This window comes from Lonchura striata, chromosome 9, assembly GCF_046129695.1.
Source record: "Lonchura striata isolate bLonStr1 chromosome 9, bLonStr1.mat, whole genome shotgun sequence".
Taxonomy (NCBI): Eukaryota; Metazoa; Chordata; class Aves; order Passeriformes; family Estrildidae; genus Lonchura; species Lonchura striata.
This window is the reverse complement of record NC_134611.1, coordinates 28,349,610-28,368,413: the sequence shown is the minus strand read 5'-3', so window position 1 is coordinate 28,368,413 and position 18,804 is coordinate 28,349,610. Positions and strand designations below refer to the sequence as shown.

At 41.6% G+C, this 18,804-nt stretch overlaps 1 protein-coding gene across 1 annotated transcript in view; it reads right to left on the bottom strand.

The window, feature by feature from the left end:
• The window catches only part of HMCN1 (hemicentin 1), a 164,485-nt gene that overhangs the window by 85,009 nt on the left and 60,672 nt on the right, over positions 1-18,804 (bottom strand). The window contains exons 12-26 of the mRNA XM_021525146.2: positions 16,697-16,838; positions 16,177-16,304; positions 15,377-15,490; positions 14,571-14,729; positions 13,721-13,915; positions 12,921-13,019; positions 11,393-11,520; positions 9,588-9,732; positions 8,278-8,390; positions 6,996-7,155; positions 6,085-6,259; positions 3,699-3,826; positions 2,191-2,463; positions 1,229-1,324; positions 676-870 (exon numbers count right to left, since the gene is read on the bottom strand). Coding sequence (XP_021380821.2) covers positions 676-870; positions 1,229-1,324; positions 2,191-2,463; positions 3,699-3,826; positions 6,085-6,259; positions 6,996-7,155; positions 8,278-8,390; positions 9,588-9,732; positions 11,393-11,520; positions 12,921-13,019; positions 13,721-13,915; positions 14,571-14,729; positions 15,377-15,490; positions 16,177-16,304; positions 16,697-16,838 — 2,250 coding nt within the window. The remainder of the gene's footprint in view (positions 1-675; positions 871-1,228; positions 1,325-2,190; positions 2,464-3,698; positions 3,827-6,084; positions 6,260-6,995; positions 7,156-8,277; positions 8,391-9,587; positions 9,733-11,392; positions 11,521-12,920; positions 13,020-13,720; positions 13,916-14,570; positions 14,730-15,376; positions 15,491-16,176; positions 16,305-16,696; positions 16,839-18,804) is intronic.

Sequence of the window (18,804 nt, the reverse complement as noted above, 5' to 3'; positions counted from 1 at the left end):
TATGAAGGAAGCCTATTCCAGAGTCATCCGTCCTCTTCACTGGTCCAGTCATGCCCATGTACCCCATCTATCATTTGTCCCACTATGAATGCAGAGAGAATGGCCTTAAACTGTGGATTAGAAAGTTCCAATCCCACTGAGGAGCCCTGATTGTACGAGATGGAATTCCTACTCTTCTTAAAACAAGGATATAATCCTGCCCAAGCATTAGAACTGACCATCATGGGAAGTGAAAAAGGCTGGAATAAAAGTAGTTTGTAGGGTTTCTATTTCCTAACTAGGATTCTGGAAGAGGAAGAACATCAGCAAATAGAAAATCTCCTAGTCTGTGTTCACTCTGATAACTCTTCTCTCATTTGAAATGCAGATCTAGCTCTCAATCTGTAGCTTCGACGGTAGAAAGCTTCATTTGTTATTCGCATTAAAATTTTCAAGTAAAGCTGGGGTTTCTATTTATAAGATCCTTGAGCAAAACAAGGATGGTTTGTGCATAAAGTCACAGAGAACAGAAAAAAACAGGGGAAAAGAAAACTACAGAGAGTGTCAGAAAAATAGGAAGTACTCAGATTTTATAATTTAACAGCACAAGGGCAGCTTTGGGCCATGTGATTTGGAAGAAGAAAACAGAAGATACTTTCCCAAGGCAACTCCCCAAGGGCTGTATGTATTATTTACCATGGACTTTCAGGCTGTATCTCCTCTGTGTGCTCCCAGCCTCGTTGGCTGCCACGCAGACATAGTCCCCACTGTCTGAGGGTGTGAGGGCAGCTATGACCAGCAGGGTCCCATCCTCCAGCACCGAGAGCCCCGGCTCAGCCCCGGTCAGCTCCCGCCCGTTCCGCAGCCATTTGATGGCTGGCTTGGGAATACCTGCATGGAAAAGGGGAAATGGCCACAAATGCTTCACTCAGCTCAGAACAAGATTGATTCAAACAACTCCTGCTGCTTGCTGGAAGCCTTGCTGAAAGGACAACACATGGGGAGGCCAGCTGTTACAAGATGATTTTAACATTAAAAATCTTAATCCTAAACACTGTCAAATCCTTGTTGGCTAGCAATGACTTTCCACAGGACTTCCACACACAGTGGTTATTTAAATCACTATTACTTTGAATTTTTTCATATAAAGTATACATGGAAAATACTGTGTGAATTGGACATTTTTACAGCAGCATTGTGATCTGCAATGGTCAACAGATAAAGATCCTTTCATCACCAAGACACTCACCTTTTGCAGGGCATGGGAATGAAATGTGCTGGTTGGCCACTCTTTCTTGGAAAGGGCTGTTGAATGGAGGGTCCAGGTCCTCAATAGTGGGAGGCTCTGAGAGAAAATTAAACCCAAAAAACTGCTTGATCTCTGCTCCAAATATAAAAATACAGTCTGACAATACATAACACTCAGTCTCTCATTCACACAAGGTCACACTCCAATAACTCTCTTTACATTAACTGGAATGGGTACTGCACAAGTGGTTTTCATTTCAGTGGGAATATTTAGGAAGTAAGCAGTACAAAGAGGCATTCAAACTAGACAGAAAATAGTTCTCTTTAAATCTTGCTAAATTTATTTTGAAGGCAATGTTTCTGCATAATCTGAAAAATATTATTTTGGTTTTTTCTCCACACATATATCAGTGCTGCTGCCATCTTTGCTCTCAAGTCTCATTTTAAACTCCTCTGCAGACTGAGACTATATGAAGCATATTCTTTATAATTAAATAAAGTTACTGAGAGTTCTTTGTTGCCTGTAGGAAGCATTTCTCAGCATCTCTAATCCAAAGGGATCAGAATGTTGCCTTTAGACTTTTGCAAAGAAGAAACAATTCCTGCTTAGCTTAAGTCAGTTATGCTCCATTGACATCTGTCAGCCCTCAGGTGAGGACCTGCACTACGTATTTAAATTGGCACATTGACCACTTACCCTTTTACCATTTCAACATCATTTTTTAATTTAAAGAGAGTGTGCACACTTCTTTTTTTTATTCCTGCAACCTCTCCAAAGACTAGTTGCTCATTCTAACTCTCCTCAATTACCATCAGAACATAACATCTAAACCAGATGTGGCTTTTGCATCACGTAACAGTGGGAGAGAGAAAGCCCTGCCCTGCAAAGCCCCAAGCCCACACCACTGGCAGGGAGTCCCTGCCAGCCCGGGCCAGGGCAGAAGCATGGCCCCAAACAAGTACCTTGCACTTGTACCGTGACCTCTGCTGTGTCACTGCCGGCACTGTTGGTGGCCACACAGGTGTAGATGCCAGCATCAGAGAGCTGGGCACTGCTGATGCCCAGAGCTCCATCTGGGCTCTGCAGGAACTTCCCCCCATCTGTGGGCACAGCACTTGTGCCTCGGAACCAAGAGACCGATGGAGCAGGGATGCCCTGGGCACTGCAGGGAAGCTCCACTCGCTGCCCAGCCTGCACTTTCACAACTCGAGGCCCATGCTGGATCCTTGGAGGAACTGAGGAAGATAATTTCAGTTCACAGAAATGTTAAAGAAACAACATACAGGATCATTCTTCAGGCTGGGAGAGCTGGGGGTGTTAAACCTGGTGAAAATAAAGTTTCAGGGAGACCATAGTGTACCTTCCAGTGCCCAAGAGGGCTCCAGGAGAGCTGGAGAGAGACTTGGGACAAGGGGGAACTATTTTAAATTAAGAGAGGGTAGATTCAGACCAGGTATAAGAAAAAAAATTTTTATGGTGAGGGTGGTGAGGCCCTGGCTCAGGGTGCCCAGAGAAGCTGTGGCTGCCCCTGGATCTCTGGCAATGTCCAAGGCCAGGCTGGACAGGGCTTGGGGCACCCTGGGATAGTGGGAGATGTCCCTGCCCATGGCAGGGGTGGCAGTGGATGACCTTTAAAAATCACTTTCAATTCAAACCATTTTATGATCCTTTGAAATTCTTTTCCATTTTTATCATTTTAGAAAATGTTCCTTATTTACTGAAATCAAATGCCATCAGGTGACTACAAGAGCATGTTCTCTGCACAGAATAGGATGGGAGATACCCTAGTGCTGAATTTATTTGAACAAGCCACACTGCACAACTCCCATGAGCCCCACCATATTCTGAGCACACTGGAAGAGCTGTGAGTACTGCTTCTTCATAACACAAAACAATTTAAAAACATTTATGATAGAGTTAATCACATTTTCCTTTTGGAATTTTAATTTCCTTTCCCTAATCCCTGATCTTTGTACCTTTCCAAACACAAGTTCAGACAAGGGAGACAAAATATGACTGGAAGTGATTTTGCTGGTCCTACAGAATAATATAAACCCACCATAATTCTTTTGCCACAATATTTTTTTTCCTAAAAATTGTTGGCAATAAAAAGACTTTTAAAAAATGCCTGAAACAATAAAAAGTGACATTTTTCCAGCGTTGACATTGAGTGTTTAAGAGACAATGGTTGGGCAGGAGAGAGACAAAGGAGTGATATGGGATAAAGGTGAGGGGCACAGGTCCTGGCTCGAGCCACTGAACACCTTTATACATACCTATGTATTTGTGGGTGTTTATACAATATTTACTTTCCACAAAATCAATAACTCACCTATGAAGATAATACAACCTGAAAGAACAACAGCTGAGAGGATTTAATGTCAATTAGGAAAAAACTTTGGAAACCTCTTAAAGATGCTCAGTTCCATGTGGACACTTGCAGATGATGAACCCTGGAGTTCCAACTCACCATGTACACTGAGCTTCACTGACTGAGTCACGTTCCCAGCAATGTTTGTGGCAACACAGATATACATTCCACTGTCTGAGACTTGGGTCTCACTGATCTTCATTGACCCTGAGGGGAGGAAAGTGTGTCTGGAAAAGGAGAAGCAGATAAACTGTATAAATGTGTATGGAAAGCTGAATGACCTCTCCCTGCACACTGCTAATGTTTGCTATGAACTAAAACAACACCACTCTGACCATATTATGCAACTATGACTCAGGTTTACTCATTTTTTTCCTAACTGTTTATGAAGCCCCTATATTCAGAATACACAATATCTAATATTGTAAGAATACACAATAGCAAATATCTAAAATTTAAGATCCAAATTACAAAATTTGGTTCTAGCTATTTATAGGACTTACTAAAATATGATAGAGGCAGAGAAATTGAGCTTTTAGCCCCCCTTGTTAAAATGTTTTGCTCAGCTCAGGTCAGCAGGGTCAGAAAGTTAAAACGTTTATTACTGCTTCATGCTGGCAAAAAAGTGATGTTACATTGATTCAAGATGCAAGATAGGATTTTTGATTCAAAACTGCCAGTTCTGGTGTTTATAGGAATTGCTATTATTCCCCAGTAAATAATTAACAGCATTAAGTTCTCCCATAGTTCTGGTCACAGATCTGTAACACCAGAAACTACTTTGGCCAGCTAAGCCAAAATCTTCTGTAGGAGTCAAAGGTAATAGAGACAGGGAAAATAAGTGAGGAGGAAAGAAAAAATTACACTAAGGACCAACAAGAAGAAATTGAAGCCAGGCGTTCAAGGTAACATCCAGAATTGGTGGTAATTGGTGGAATCATCTGTCTTCCTTTCTGTGGCACTAATTAGGACAACGCTATCATGAGGACATAAATGGCAAATTTGGGGATTGCAATAATGGCTGGAAAGATGAATGAAAGTAAAATGTATTTTCTCCAGTGTAAAATCTGTCTGATACTACAATTCCTCCTCTGTGGCCTGTATCTTTCCAAAATTTTTGGCTCTTTTTTTATAAGCCCAAAAGACAAATTTCTGAAGCAACTTCTCCTCCTTGATTTTGTCCAGTAATTACATTTGCTTTCTGATAAAAGTTCCTTCATATCTGATTTCCCTCTCCCTTTGTTTACTGTTCACATTTTTAACAAGGTCTTTGGGTGGTCTCAAACAGTTCTGTTTGGACTAATCTGTAACTTTTGCTGACATCTGTAAACAATTTTATGGAATGGGCTGAGCTGGACTTCTGCTCCTCTGGACAACTTGGATTTCACCACAACAGCCATGAGCAAATACCCTAATTTATCAGTGTCTCCTGAGGTAAAACAAGGACAAGAGACAAAGAATGCAGATGTGTTAGCGCATGCAGCATGCTCACAGGACACAGCAGAAAATCCCTCATGGATTACTGATAACAAGCCAAATCCCTGCACATGAACCTCCTTCAGCAGACATGGTGGCAAAAGATCTGCTGAAGCTGTCACAGGCTCCCTGGAATGCCTCCAAGGTGCAGGTTTGGCCACAAGGGAAAGAGGACCTCCAGTACAACTCCTTAGCTCAGACACTGACAGATTCCATCCATGGGATCACTGGGAGACACCAGCAAGCACAGTGCCAGCCTTGCCATTCCCTGTTTTATGGATACAGCTGCTGCCTGGCCCTTCTGAGGGACCCTGAGGAGCAGAAAGCAGCACTGCAGCTGGTGACACCACCTGGCACTCCAAGAGGGAGCATCCAGGGAATAGTTACGGGCTCATCTCCCCTCTTGCTCTGTGCCACATTAAATGATAAGACAGAACTCCAACACTGTCCAACACAGTCCCCAGCTCTTCCTTCTCTAAAGCTGTCACCTCAACATTTTACAAGTATTTAATTCTGCTTTCACATGTTCAAAAGTCTCTGGTGAGTTTTTGGATCCAAAACACAGTACCCTTGTCAGCACACCCAAAAGTTTATCATCATCACCTGTATCCTACTGGCAGCCCAAACTTCATGTAAATCACAGACAGTCCTCCCCTGAGCATAAATATGAAGTACATAAGAAAAAATAGTTTTTGAACAATTATAATCATGCACAGATGATGTGAGTCTCTGGGAACCACCACAGTAAAAATACCCAGGATCTCTTTCCTCCTCACCTCCTGAGACTGGATATAAGCACATGCTGAAATAGGAGCTGTGCACCAGTGCACATGCTTAGCAAGCTCGGAAAAAAGTTTCAAGACTCAGTACAAGAGGTCAGGCAGGATAAAGAAACACAGTAACACCTTCTGAGCAATCCTGTGGCAGTCAGAAATCACACACACTTCCAAAATCCTGACAGTTCAAAGGCAATTTCAGTTTTATTTAGTTTTTCATCAAACATTGTTACCTTGGAGAGAATGGAGATATGAGCTGCATTTCTTTGGCCCAGGTAATTATGGGGGGTGGTAAGCTCCTCACTTCACATGGAAGTGTGACATCTTCCCCTGCAATTACTGAGACCTCTATGGGTTTATCATGTGCATTTCCTTGCTGGTCTCCAGGCCTGGACACTCTAGGTTTCACTATAACAAGGAACATGTTAAGAAGATGCAATGAACATACATATTTGTACAAATGTAACACCATACAACACCTCTTTTTTTATCAGGTATAAAACATCACAATCCTGTTTTAATGATCTGTCTGTAACAGAGATAAATCACTGCCATGCTGATGGACAGTGCCTGTAGCTCAGACACAGGCTGATGCCCACATGGAACACCACAAATACCAGGAAGCCTGGACTATCCATTCAAAAAGATGGACACAACAAATGGCTGTAATTCCTGTGTGTGCTGAGTTCTGTATTGCAGAGGTAGTTAGCAACCACTCCCTGAGCTGTTACACAACAGCCCCAGTAACTCCAAGCCATAAAAGCCTTGCAAAGCACATCTACACCTGAACCAAATTTTAATAACATTGGATTGATGATGACAGGAAGGCTTGGGACTGGTAGGATTAAGGGATCTTCATTCCTCTCCCAGCAGGAAATCCTACTCCCAAACAGATGTTTCCTATGCACTTCCATAAAGCTGAAATTATGCTCAGCCCAAGGTCCGTGACCTCGAGGTAAGAGGGATAAGGAGGCTTTAAGGGAATTATAATGGCTGAGGGACAGGCCTTTTGTGATCAGCCATGTATAAAAATGTTTGGGGATCCTAAAGCACTAACTAGAGAGGAGTTCCCATCCGTGTGTCTATCTGCCAATGCACTGGATGGGTGATAAGGATACTGCAGCTGAGCTGAGGTGACACCCACCATAGACAGTGAGCTGCACCTTCCTGGTGGCATAGCCAGCAGCATTGGTGGCAGTGCACACGTATTCCCCGCTCTCTTCTCCCCCTGGGGACACCACATACAGGCTTCCATCCGACCCTGCTGAGAACCTCGCGTTGCTGGGAAGGATTACCTCTCCTTTCTGAGGAAAGAAAAATAATTGAAGTCCACAGTGCCTGTATTTTCCAAAATAAGGCAAGTTACAATTATTTAACTCAATAGAAGCTGCTTTTATTTTTTCAAGGCTGAGATGAACAAAATGTTTTATATTAGCCAAGAAACTTGGCCCTAAAATTCCATTTACACAAACTAATTAACTAAAATTAACTTTTCACAGTCCTTGAGTATCACTTTCTAAGCACAAGGATTCTTACGCAGAAAACTTACTACATTTTACAGACTCAAAGTCTTAAAAGAAAATTTAAAAAATAATAGTCAAGAATAATAAAGATTTCAACTGAGCTCATTTTGACATTGATTTCTGATGTAAAAATGAATCTTGTATACATTACACAAACTTGTTCTTAGTCAGCTGCCTCCTTCCTGTCTGTAGTTGAATAAGTGATAAAATAAAGAAAAATAAATCCTCCCATATTCTCTTCCCTACCAAACTAACAGTTAACCATGTTCTATTCCTTCATTGAAACAAAGCTGCTCCCAATGTCCCAATCAGTTACATCTGCACAACTTCTGAGACCCAAAAGTGCCTTCACACCACATCATGTGAGCTGTAAAATACCCCAGATAACTGGTACTACCAAAAATTATACTGTTCAAGGAGGAAAAACCCCCTAAAAATGGCTTTAAGACAAAGTCCCTCAAAGACTGAGGTCCTCCTCAGTGCACATCTTGTCAAGGCCATGTCTGAAAAGTCATGGGTTAACCCCACAATGCCATTGATAATACACTTTCCTCAGAGAAAAAAGTCAGAGCTCCACAAGAAAAACGAACTCTCAGTCTGTGGCAGGCTGCCTAAACTCAAATTATCAACTCAGAACAGGAACAGGAACAATTTCTAAAGTGTAAAACCCATAAAGATACAGCGATAACCTAAGCCCTGCCAAAGAATAGAACACTGAGCTGCGTCAGGACCACGGCCAAAAGTTCTGCTCTAAGAAACAAAAGCAGCTCTGAACAAACAGAGATTTCCAGGTCCCTCACAAGTGCAGTTTTGGGCCATGTTCTTTGAATATAGTTTTTATGACAACTAAATTACGTGTTCAGCCCATTTTTCAGCCTGAACAGCTCAAAGGTGAGGGGTTACCTTAGACCAGACAATGGATGGCTTGGGAACTCCACTTGCTTTGCAGGGCAGTGTCACTGGGATTCCCTCGATGGTGCTGAATATCTGCTGTCCATGCTGAATGACAGGCACGACTACAAACACATACAAATATTAAAGACACACAGAAGACATTCCAACATGGAAAAACTATTATGATAAAGTCTTTATATTCAATTACTACTTCCAACAGGCAAGCAGTTTTCAGGCCTCTTCTCCAAGCCTAACATGGACAAGGAGCCACTTTCCAGCCTTTCAGGAGAGAATAAACCCCTGCTCACTACAGAGCCTGCCAGCCACAGGCTGCATTATGGACATACAGTTTTAAACTAACTGCAGGTATTTCACTGACTGAAATTATTTCAGAAAGTCTTTGTCACATTATCCTCTGATAACATTTTAGGCTTTGCTTCTCAAAATCAGTAACAGGAAGACAATAAAAACCTGAATTCCTTCACTCAGTTGAGCTGCCTTTCAATTAACAGAAAAATAAGGTAAGATTTAAGGGTACAATAGCAAAACCTAGATATTTCTATACACATAAAAATATATTCCTTTTTGTTCTCAAGCTCTGAAACATTCAAGAAAACTAGTGTTGACATGGAAGATCCTATGAGTACTTGCCTGCACTAAAAATTTATAGTCATTCTTTATATAAAAGGAGGTTTCAGCATCTTCAGGGCAGCTTAAAATAAATCTCCCATGATTAATTTAACATGTCAGAACATCTAATATGTGAGAAACCATGAAGTGATTGCGGCCTCACAGAGTTAACACAAATATGCTCAGCTGAAATACAGATGGCTTACCAAAATGCTAACACTTTGTCTCGCTGTCAGTGCAGTTTTTGGTAGGTTTTATTTAAAGAGAAAAAATAAGAGGGAGGAGAATGGGGATGACACCAAAAACAACAAACAAATTATGACTTCTACCAAACTCATAATTCATTTTCTTTCATTCTAATTCTCCCATGAGCTGCGCTTCCTTACCCCAGTTCTGAAACACTCAGACAGCACTTCTCATGGTTTTTCAGCAAACTCCCACTTGCAGCTGTTTGTTAATTAAACTAGACAAAGACTGCACAACCCAGCCTTTGAATGAGGATCTTTTGTGAACACAAAATAGTTTTATTTGATGTTACTTGAGAAGCAATCCTGATCACTCAGCTCCTCCCTGCGCAGCGGTCCCAATCTCCTGCTGTGTTACTTTACAAAGCAGCATCATGAGGGAAGAGGAAATGTGGGAAGCTGTAAGTGCAGCGAAGCAGTGAAAGCTGCAGTGGTGCTGCTCACCAAAGACGTGGACAGTGGTGGTGCTGTTGCTGGTGCCTGCCACGCTGCTGGCCATGCAGGTGTAATCCCCCCCGTCCTGCAGCCGAACCCGCTCCAGGTGCAGGCTCCCGTCGCTGCGCACGCTCACGTAGGGATTGGGAACCAGCTGCCAAAGGAGAGACGGAACCTTTCACTGGGAAAATACTCCCTGACAAGGTGCACTTGGGGATGCAGTATGGCTCTGCTTGGCTATGTCACATTGTTAAAAATTATGTGTTCCTGCAGAATTTTACTAGAGCTTTTCTTACTTTCCGTCTTTCATACAAAGCTAATTTTACTTAAGAGTTTCAGTAGCACCTCGTATTTACTGCTGGAGTGACAGTAAGAACTGCAAGAGACACTCGGCTCTGCCATAGCATATCCTGTGCTGCCCCTCCTGCTTTTAATGAAGCAAACCCAAATTTAGCTCAATTACTTCACTGTATTTTTATTGGTTATTCCAGTAATTGATAAGTGCAATGACTTGTTCTTCTTCCACAAGCAGACTGTTTTCCTTTACAGTTATCAAAACCTTCTAACTTCCATATCCATCAAATAGATTGGCTTTGAAACAAACCATTGTGAAAGAGAATTGCAACTTTCACCAAGGAGTAACCCTTGAAGAGTTATATATCCTACAGCAACATCAAACACCCTGAGCTTGGCAGCACAGCCCTCCCTCATAAAGAGTTGTTAGAAAGCAAATCTGTTCCAGTCACACTCAGAAGCAACTGAATTCTTCTCTAAATATAACTTACTCCAACACTTTCCTTGGAACACAGCATTTCCCAGCAGTTTACAATGACAGGAAACCAGCACTACTAGAGAGAGGAATTAGCAACTCAACAAGGAGGATCCTGCCCGTATTTCTTACAGTTTTGTGTGAGAAATGCTGGCAGAAATACTTCTTGCACAGCCTAAGGAAAAGCCAATGAATTCCCAGAGACACCTAAACTGAGCAAGAAACCTGAACAGGGGTCAGGTAGTACCAAGTTTTGCTTTGTGACAATGCATAAGGCATTTTGCTAGAATATTTTCATTCCAGTTGTGCAGAAAGGGTTTCAGAGAGAAATTAGGAACAAAGATAAAAACCAGCTTCATAGGGTAGTCAGAAATTTTAGTATTAAAGAAGTGAAGTTTCACTCACACAGCCAACCCAGGTGCAGTGTCTACAGCACCTTTCTAGAATCTCCAAGTGGTTTGGGTGAGAAGGGACCATAAAGATCACCTAGATGTGTCTGTAGGAGGTATAAACTGGCAATGGTACATTCCCAAGGGGGAAAGAAAACACTCATTCACACTCTGAGTAGAGCACCACTAGGAAAGGAGGATATGGAACAGGGATGCTGGTATTTAATTCAGCCCATCAGCAACAGGAAAAGGCAAGATGTTAAAACATCCTAAATCTACAGAAATTTTATGGTATGTTTATTTAAAAAAAACCACTTTTGTCATTCTAGTAAGTATATTCCACTAGCATTCCCACATTCAGAGTCCAAGGCTGAAGTTCATGAGCTGCAAAAACGCATAAAACTCCTTTGAAAGCAGGCAAAATAGATGATAAAAGGATAACTCACAAATACTGTGGTTCCAAGTTCTTTTCTAGACCTCCATATCCCCCACTGCCATCTCCTATTCCCTCATCTGTACATCTGGGTCAGAACTTTCCTGGCATGGGCAGTGATCACATTAAATTTGTAAATTAAACCAAGTTGTTATCATGCCTTGAGATGTCAGTTGTAGTTTTTCTCTGCCAATAAATCTCACAGGAAACAAAGTAGTCTTACCACCACATTGTTTTTAATCCACCTCCTGTCTGGAATGGGGTTCCCAGCAAGCAAAACACAAGGCAAAGTGAGCTGCTGGCCCTCAATGACATTGGCTGTGGCCGGGCTTGCTCCAATCAGAGGAGTGACTTTAACAAAAAGGGAGAATGAGAACAAATTACTAGGAATTTTTATACATTCATGTAAAATATTACATTAAATTAGTATTAAATTAAACACATGAAAAAAAGAGAAACAAATGTAGAGGTGGGAGTAGCACAGGAGAGATGGGAAGCTGGGGAAATACACCAACAGTGATCCTTGGCCTAAGGAAGGGAAGCAAATGGAAGATCCTGTTCAGCTGAATCTGGATCCAATCAAGGATTTCCCTGTGAACTCATGTTGCCCTGGCACCAAGTTGAGTCATCATTTTTCCTTACTTGCAAAATACCAAAGAACAGAAGTAGTGGGTTTGGAGAGGACAAAAAGTAAGTTACAATTTCCATTGGGCATAAAATTGTGAAGGATCAGAAGAGAGGTCACAGCCCAGCAGAAAATCTCCACATTCTGTGAAAAGCCAACAGCAAACATGACTGGGCACATGGCTGAGAAATTAAATTAAGTACTGGGCATTGAATAATACTTTTAAACAGGTAAAAAACATGTCTATTAAACCCTACCAGTATTACTGGCTCTTGCAATAGGCTTGAAGTTCAAAAATGGTTTATTTGATAGCAGAGAGACTCTGTTTTTATCTTCATGCAAATGCACACATTCCATTGCATTTATTGCCAGATGTCAAACTGAGATAACAACCAAGCCTCTAACAGCATGGATATTTGAATAAGAGTAGTGTTAGATGGGATATTGGGAAGGAATTCCTCCCTGTGAGGGTGGGCAGGGTGCCCACAGCAGCTGTGGCTGTCCCTGGATCCCTGGCAGTGTCCAAGGCCAGGTTGGACGGGGCTTGGAGCAACCTGGGACAGTGGAAGGTGTCCCTGCCCATGGCAGGGGTGGCACTGGATGGAGTGTAAGGTCCCTTCCAACTCTAACCGTTGTGGGATTCTGTGGTAAAGGCCAGGCATTTATTATCTTCTTGGATCACCAAGATTCCTTCCCACCTATTTCGACGCTAACACAACTGCGTTCATTGCTGCCTTTTTCATTAGGTTTGTTTTTTTTTTAAGATTAATTAAATGGCAGGAACTCCATCATTAGTATTCATCATTACTGTGATTTTTCATTCCTCAATAAATTTACTTAGGAATTAAAAAAAAACAAACCACAGGATAAATAATTTCTTTAAGGTCCAAGCTAAAAGTGCAGGTGGAATTAATTCCAGTTAGTGTAGCCAGTCAAAAAAACGTTCTAACTAGCAAAATCCACCGTAATCAATCACAATGGTCCATGTACATGTTTTCTAATTCAGTTTGTATGGATGACACATAGATACACCACACAGACAGGTCAGCATGTATGGACATAACCCTCAGGCATCCTCCGTGCTGCCCAAGCACCAACAGCTCCCACTGCCACGCACTGCTCTTACCCAGTCCTGTCACTGTGACCGTGGCTGGCCGGGACTGAATCCTTCCAAACTGGTTCTCAGCTTCACACACATAAGTCCCTTCATCACTGACCCACAGATCTACAGGGGGAGGAAAGAGCCAACTGCAGCATCTGAAATGATACTGCCCCTCCTGCCCCACATGACACTGTATTCTTGTCTCTCCCACCTTCAAACACTCAGTTTGAAACAGAGCATTCCTTTCCATCAGTCACCAAGTTCAGAATGAAAATATGGAAAAGAATTAAAATATAATTAAGAAAACAGAATAATATTGCTTAATACAAGAGTGACTGAAATGCTGTAAAATAATCAAAATCACAAATATACTTGTGAAGTTTTTGATTATTATCCAAATTACGACAGATCTAAAACACTGAGTTTGGAACCAATTCTCTATTAAAAAAAACCAAAACAAAAAATCCACAAGACCATAAAACAAAACAAACCCCAACTTCACCAAAACAAAAGAAAACCCACCAAAAAATGAAAATTTGTGGCTCCTCAGGATCAGAGACCATAGCCCATGTGTATTTCAACATAGATTAATAATAATTTGCATGAAGAAGAGTGAAGCTAATGACCACACACAACTGAATTCACAAGCTCACAGCAAAATAAACTGCATGTCAACAACGACGTCACTATCACAAACGCAATCTGTGATAAAAATGCAGTCTTTTTATATAGTTAACTTAATAGAATAATAAAGTGACTTAAATTTCTTGCAAATATCTTCGTTCCTGATGGAATTTTGTTCTTTTAACATTGAGACTACCTACTCTGGATGGCCAGTGCGCCTGTCCTGAGCTGGCTGCTGGAGCTGAGCACGAAGGGCCGGGAGAAGAGGGGAGCCCCATCCAGCCTCCTCCACGTGACCCTGGGCTCAGGGTAGCCCTGCACATAGCACGGAAGCGTCACATTGGAGCCCAGATCCGCGGATTCGTCACCCGGCTCCTGTGTGAAAACGGGCGGAGCTGGGGAGAGAGCATACACAGAAAGTGAGCGTTGTAACACAGCAATCCCAATCTCTAACACCACTGATGATCTCAATTTATGTCCCATTGTGCATAGGCTTTCTTCTAACATTCCCAACTCTAGAAACACTTCAAGTATCAGCGTCACTAAATTCCTTGTCTTCTGCAAGCAGCGCCATGTGTTCAGAAAGCAGATGTGCCTGACAGGAACATTTAATAGGATGCAATGTGTCAGGCCACAGACAGACGGAAAGAATTAGGGAAGGAGGAGAGGAAGGGCTAAATTACAATAACCTCACATAGTAACTCAACTTTCTGTAATTAATTCTCTATTTTAAAATTTTGTTAGGTTGCGGTTTGAACAGCTTCCTCCTCCTGTGGCTCTCTTCCTCCCTATAACTTTTATACTTTGCAAAAGAAGTAAGACTAGGCTAGAAACAGATGGGCATTAAGGTCCCTTCCAACCCAAACCATTCAGTGATTCCAAGCTGGAGTCCAAAAGGGACAAGGAAACTGCTTAACCAACATCACCAAAAGGTGTTCCCAGCACACACGCAGATCTGTTAGAAAGATTTGGGGAGCCAAGGCACCACTCCCTGATCAGTACAGAAACTCAACCATCTGAGTGTGTCCCATGCAGGTTTTAACTACTTACAGCCAACATCCAGAGTTATCTTGCCAGCAGCTCTCCCTGCCTCATTGGTGGCCACGCACGTGTAGTCACCAGCATCCAGGTCTTGTGTTTCCTGGATCTTCAGAAGACCCCGGTGAATATCAATAACAAGAAATGCTGATGCCCTCAACTCTAAGTCACCTAAGTCCAGATAGCAAAAGGCAGTATAACTATTTATATCAAATATATACCTATATTTATCAAAATTATCCCAACAAAACAGTGTCCAAGTATGAGTTAGTTCACAACAAAGCTGTATGAACTCAGCAGATGAGAACTCTGACTCCCACTCAACCAAGAGGAAAAGTTCATTACTACATTAAATCCATCTTTTTTTATTTATTGGTTCTACAAGGCAAGCACAAACCCAAGTATCTCTGGGTAGAGATCAGCATTAGGACAGTGTGTCAGGCAGCGTTTCTTCTTTTCTAATTAGAGGCTCCATGAAAACAGAACAATAAAGGCTACAGAAAAATGTTCTGTGATTTTTGTAGCATAAAGCTAAACATTTTCTGAAAGAACAAACCTTATGTAAACAGGCAAGAGGCTCAGCTTTGTTTTACTGTTATTATTGCCTATGCTACAGTGTGTTAATTCACCATATTTAAATAGAAGCAGGAATTTATGCCCTAGAGGTCAATGCCATTTCTTCTAGATATAGAGAATTTTACAAGTCTGTCACTGGTTGAATACAACATAATGCTCTTGAGAGAAATGAAGCCACTCTTGATCATTGTTCAAAATATTGCTGCTAAATAAATTACTCAATCACCAAGTAATGAGCACACCTTTAAACCATTTCACTTGGGGAGGTGGGATTCCAGTTGTTTTACATTCCATAACAGTCGTGTCTCCAAGACCAACCAGAATTTCACTCTGAACTACGGTCAATGTTGGACCTTCTACAAAGTAACAAGACAGAATAAAATGAGTTCTTCACCCAAATTACAGGTAATTTTAAGATATAAACATGAAAGACTCTCACTTGCTCTTGTTATATGGAAGAATGTTTGCATTAAAAGTCAAACAGACCTAAAAGTAGAAGATAAACACTGGGAAACAAGGAAAAGTAAAGTCTGGTCCAGAGCACCTGAATAATACACAGAATGTACATGAAATATAAGGACAAAATCAGAAAAGTTTCACCATGCAGAAAGTACAAACATGAAACATTCTCCTCCCTCAGCCAGATGTTGGTCATAAAACAGTTTAATACTCTGCTATCAATACTTTAACACAGTATTTTGATACAAAACCACAATTTCTCTTCTAAAGGACTCACTCAGGTTCCAGTCTATCCGATAGTAAGACCCTATTTTAGGGGATTTTTTTTTAACCTAAAAAGATTTTTAACCTAAAAATCTTTCTTTTTAGAAAGAGCACCAAGCTCCAAATACTATCTAACAATACTACTCAGGTTTGAACAGAAAACAAAAGGGCCATTTTTGAGCTGTATAACATATCTTCTGAGGTTTCTGAAATTTCTACCAGTATGTTCTGCAGGGTTCTACTTGTTTTAACTGCTCCTCTGTCCTGATGAGGAATTAGTTTATTTTTTAAATTTTAATACATCGTTTTTCTCGCTTACCGATGTATGTGAGGGTGGATGTCTGTTTCTCTGTCCCAGCTGAGTTACTTGCCAAACAACCATAAATTCCTGCATCTCTGGGAATTGCCTTTCTTATGATTAAGGTGCCTTCTGGGGTCATCCTATACCTGGGAACACACAAGGGACCAAACAAAATTATTAAAAAGAACAATAGTTATATCCACATTCCAAGCAGCCACAGCAGCATGAGCAGATGGTTTATAAATAGGTATTTCTGGGGTTTTTTCCTCATAATAAACACTATTAGTACTATTATATCTAGCACTACATTTTGTGAAAAGTACATAAATTAATCTTGTGAAAAACCTGGAAAAGAGAACTAAAGTGTTTCTTTGTTAGAGAAGAGGTAATTGCAATTAAAGAGTCATCAAAGTAAAGACTGAGGTACTATTTCCAAAACTCACAGACTCCTGTTGAAGTAGTAGACTATTTTGGCACTATTCAAACCTTCTTTCTCACATATGATATTAAAATAAATGGAGACAGCTTCAAGTCCCACCTGCTGGAGCCAATGATAAACATGTCATTGAGGGTCCACACCACCGTTGGCTTTGGGTAACCTGTGGCAGAACACCTGATGGACACTTCAGAACCTTCTGTAAAAGTCTGGTTCTTGGGTGAAATTACAAGCCTTGGAGGTTCTACCAAAATAAATTAAAAACAACAGTTAAAAATGTCTTCTTAGAAAGCACAGGTTATGATAAGAACTTCATTCCCATTTTCAAATAGCTCCATGGTGAGAAAACAACCAAATGAAGGTCAGAGCCCACTTGTTTTCACTGGCACAGTCAGAGTCACAGACTAAACCACCTTTATAAGGGGCACTATGTCAGAATTCAAGTATTGGTTTTCCTGAGATGGAGTTCAAAAAGCAGCAACAGAGTCAATTTTGACAAACACCAGACAACGAGCAATGTGGAAGGTGTCCCTACCCATGACAGGGGTCAGAACAAAATGAGCTTTAAGGTCCCTTCCAACACACACCATTCTTTGATTCTAAGAAATTTATTCAGACTACTGGACACTAAAGGCCACAAACCTTTATGTGGGTCAATTGTCAGAATGTAACCTGAGGATTAAGAATGAAAGTCACAATATATGTGCAGACACACAAGTGGAGGAGAAGCGAATCTACTGTGTTAACAATTGTAGAGGATGTTATGGATTTCAGGGGTGTTTTCACTAGAAAAGCAATTGGTGAACTCAGTAGAATTAATTCATTTTTAACCCAGAGAGGTTATGGACTCCTCACCTCTACAAGTGCCCAAGGCCAGCCTGGATAGGGCTTAGAGCAACCTGGGATAGTGGAAAGTGTTCCTGTCCATGGCAGATAGTGGCACTGGGTGAGCTTTAAGGTGTCTCCAACACAAACCATTCTGTGATTCTATAATCCTTAGATCTCCTCAGTAAAAAATTATCACCAAAGCAGTTCACTTGGGCAGCAGACACTTTCTATGGTATGTGTGACTTTGTCTTACAATGGCAAGAAGATCCACATCCATGGATAAAGTAAGTCAAGACATAAAACTGGCTGCTATGAAATAAGTATCACCGATCTTCATCCTCTGTATTTATGAATTCCTGGACAAACCACAGGACAAAAGCGTTAAGTCCAACTCTCCTGTTCATGAGAGTCCAAGAGGCTGAACACATGGAATGCAGAGGTACCTCACATCTAGGACTGCTCTGCACAGCCCTTCTTTCTCAGCTCCAGCAGGAATTACCTCATCCCACTGGCCCAGGTGACACTTGACACATTTCAGTGGCTGCTAAGGAACAGTGTGTTTAAGAGCCAGCACATGGCAGAAGTGGGCAGGAAGGGGCCAGAAATGGCTACAGAACTGTCCTCAAGTGATTCATGATGTGCACAGCTGGCTCAGCTATTTTTATTTGGTTTGAAATCCTGACAAGAGATGCTGCGGGTATTCTGCATGCTCTGCTCAAAGGAAGGTCTCCTCTCCTGCTGGGATTAGGAAACTGGCTCTGATGGCAATTACACATCATGCTTTGACAACACACTACTGTCCCTGCCAGTATTTTCACATGGTATTAACAGGTAAGCAGAAGATGAAAGAAATTTTAACTTATATTTGTAATAAAATTATTAGAAAAAAGTCAATATACACAGCTGTAACAATCAAGATATTGACCAAAATCAGTGAGGCCCCATTTGCCACCAATTAATCCTCTTGTTTTTCTGCCCAAATGCCAGGGACCAGGCAGGCACATAGAGGGGCTTTCTTGTCAGATCCATTTATTTTCCTTTGCTTTGTCCTCTGTATCTCAGAGGTGAAGATTTATAGATGAAAGGAGAAGCACAAGCTCCTTACAGTGCCCATCTCATTCAAGGCTGCACAGTGAAACCTTTTAAACAGCACAGATCATGTGTAAGGCTTCTCAAGAGACCCCACCTGGAGAGCTGCCCCCAGCTTTGGGCCTCCAACATCAGAAGGCCTCAGAGCTGATGGTGCAAGTCCAGAGGAGACCAAGGAGGGCTACCAGGGCTGGAGCCCCTCTGCTCTGAAGCCAGCCTGGGAGAGCTGGGGGTGTTCACATGGAGAAGAGGAGGCTCCAGGGAGACCTCGAGCCCCTCGCAGTGCCTAAAGA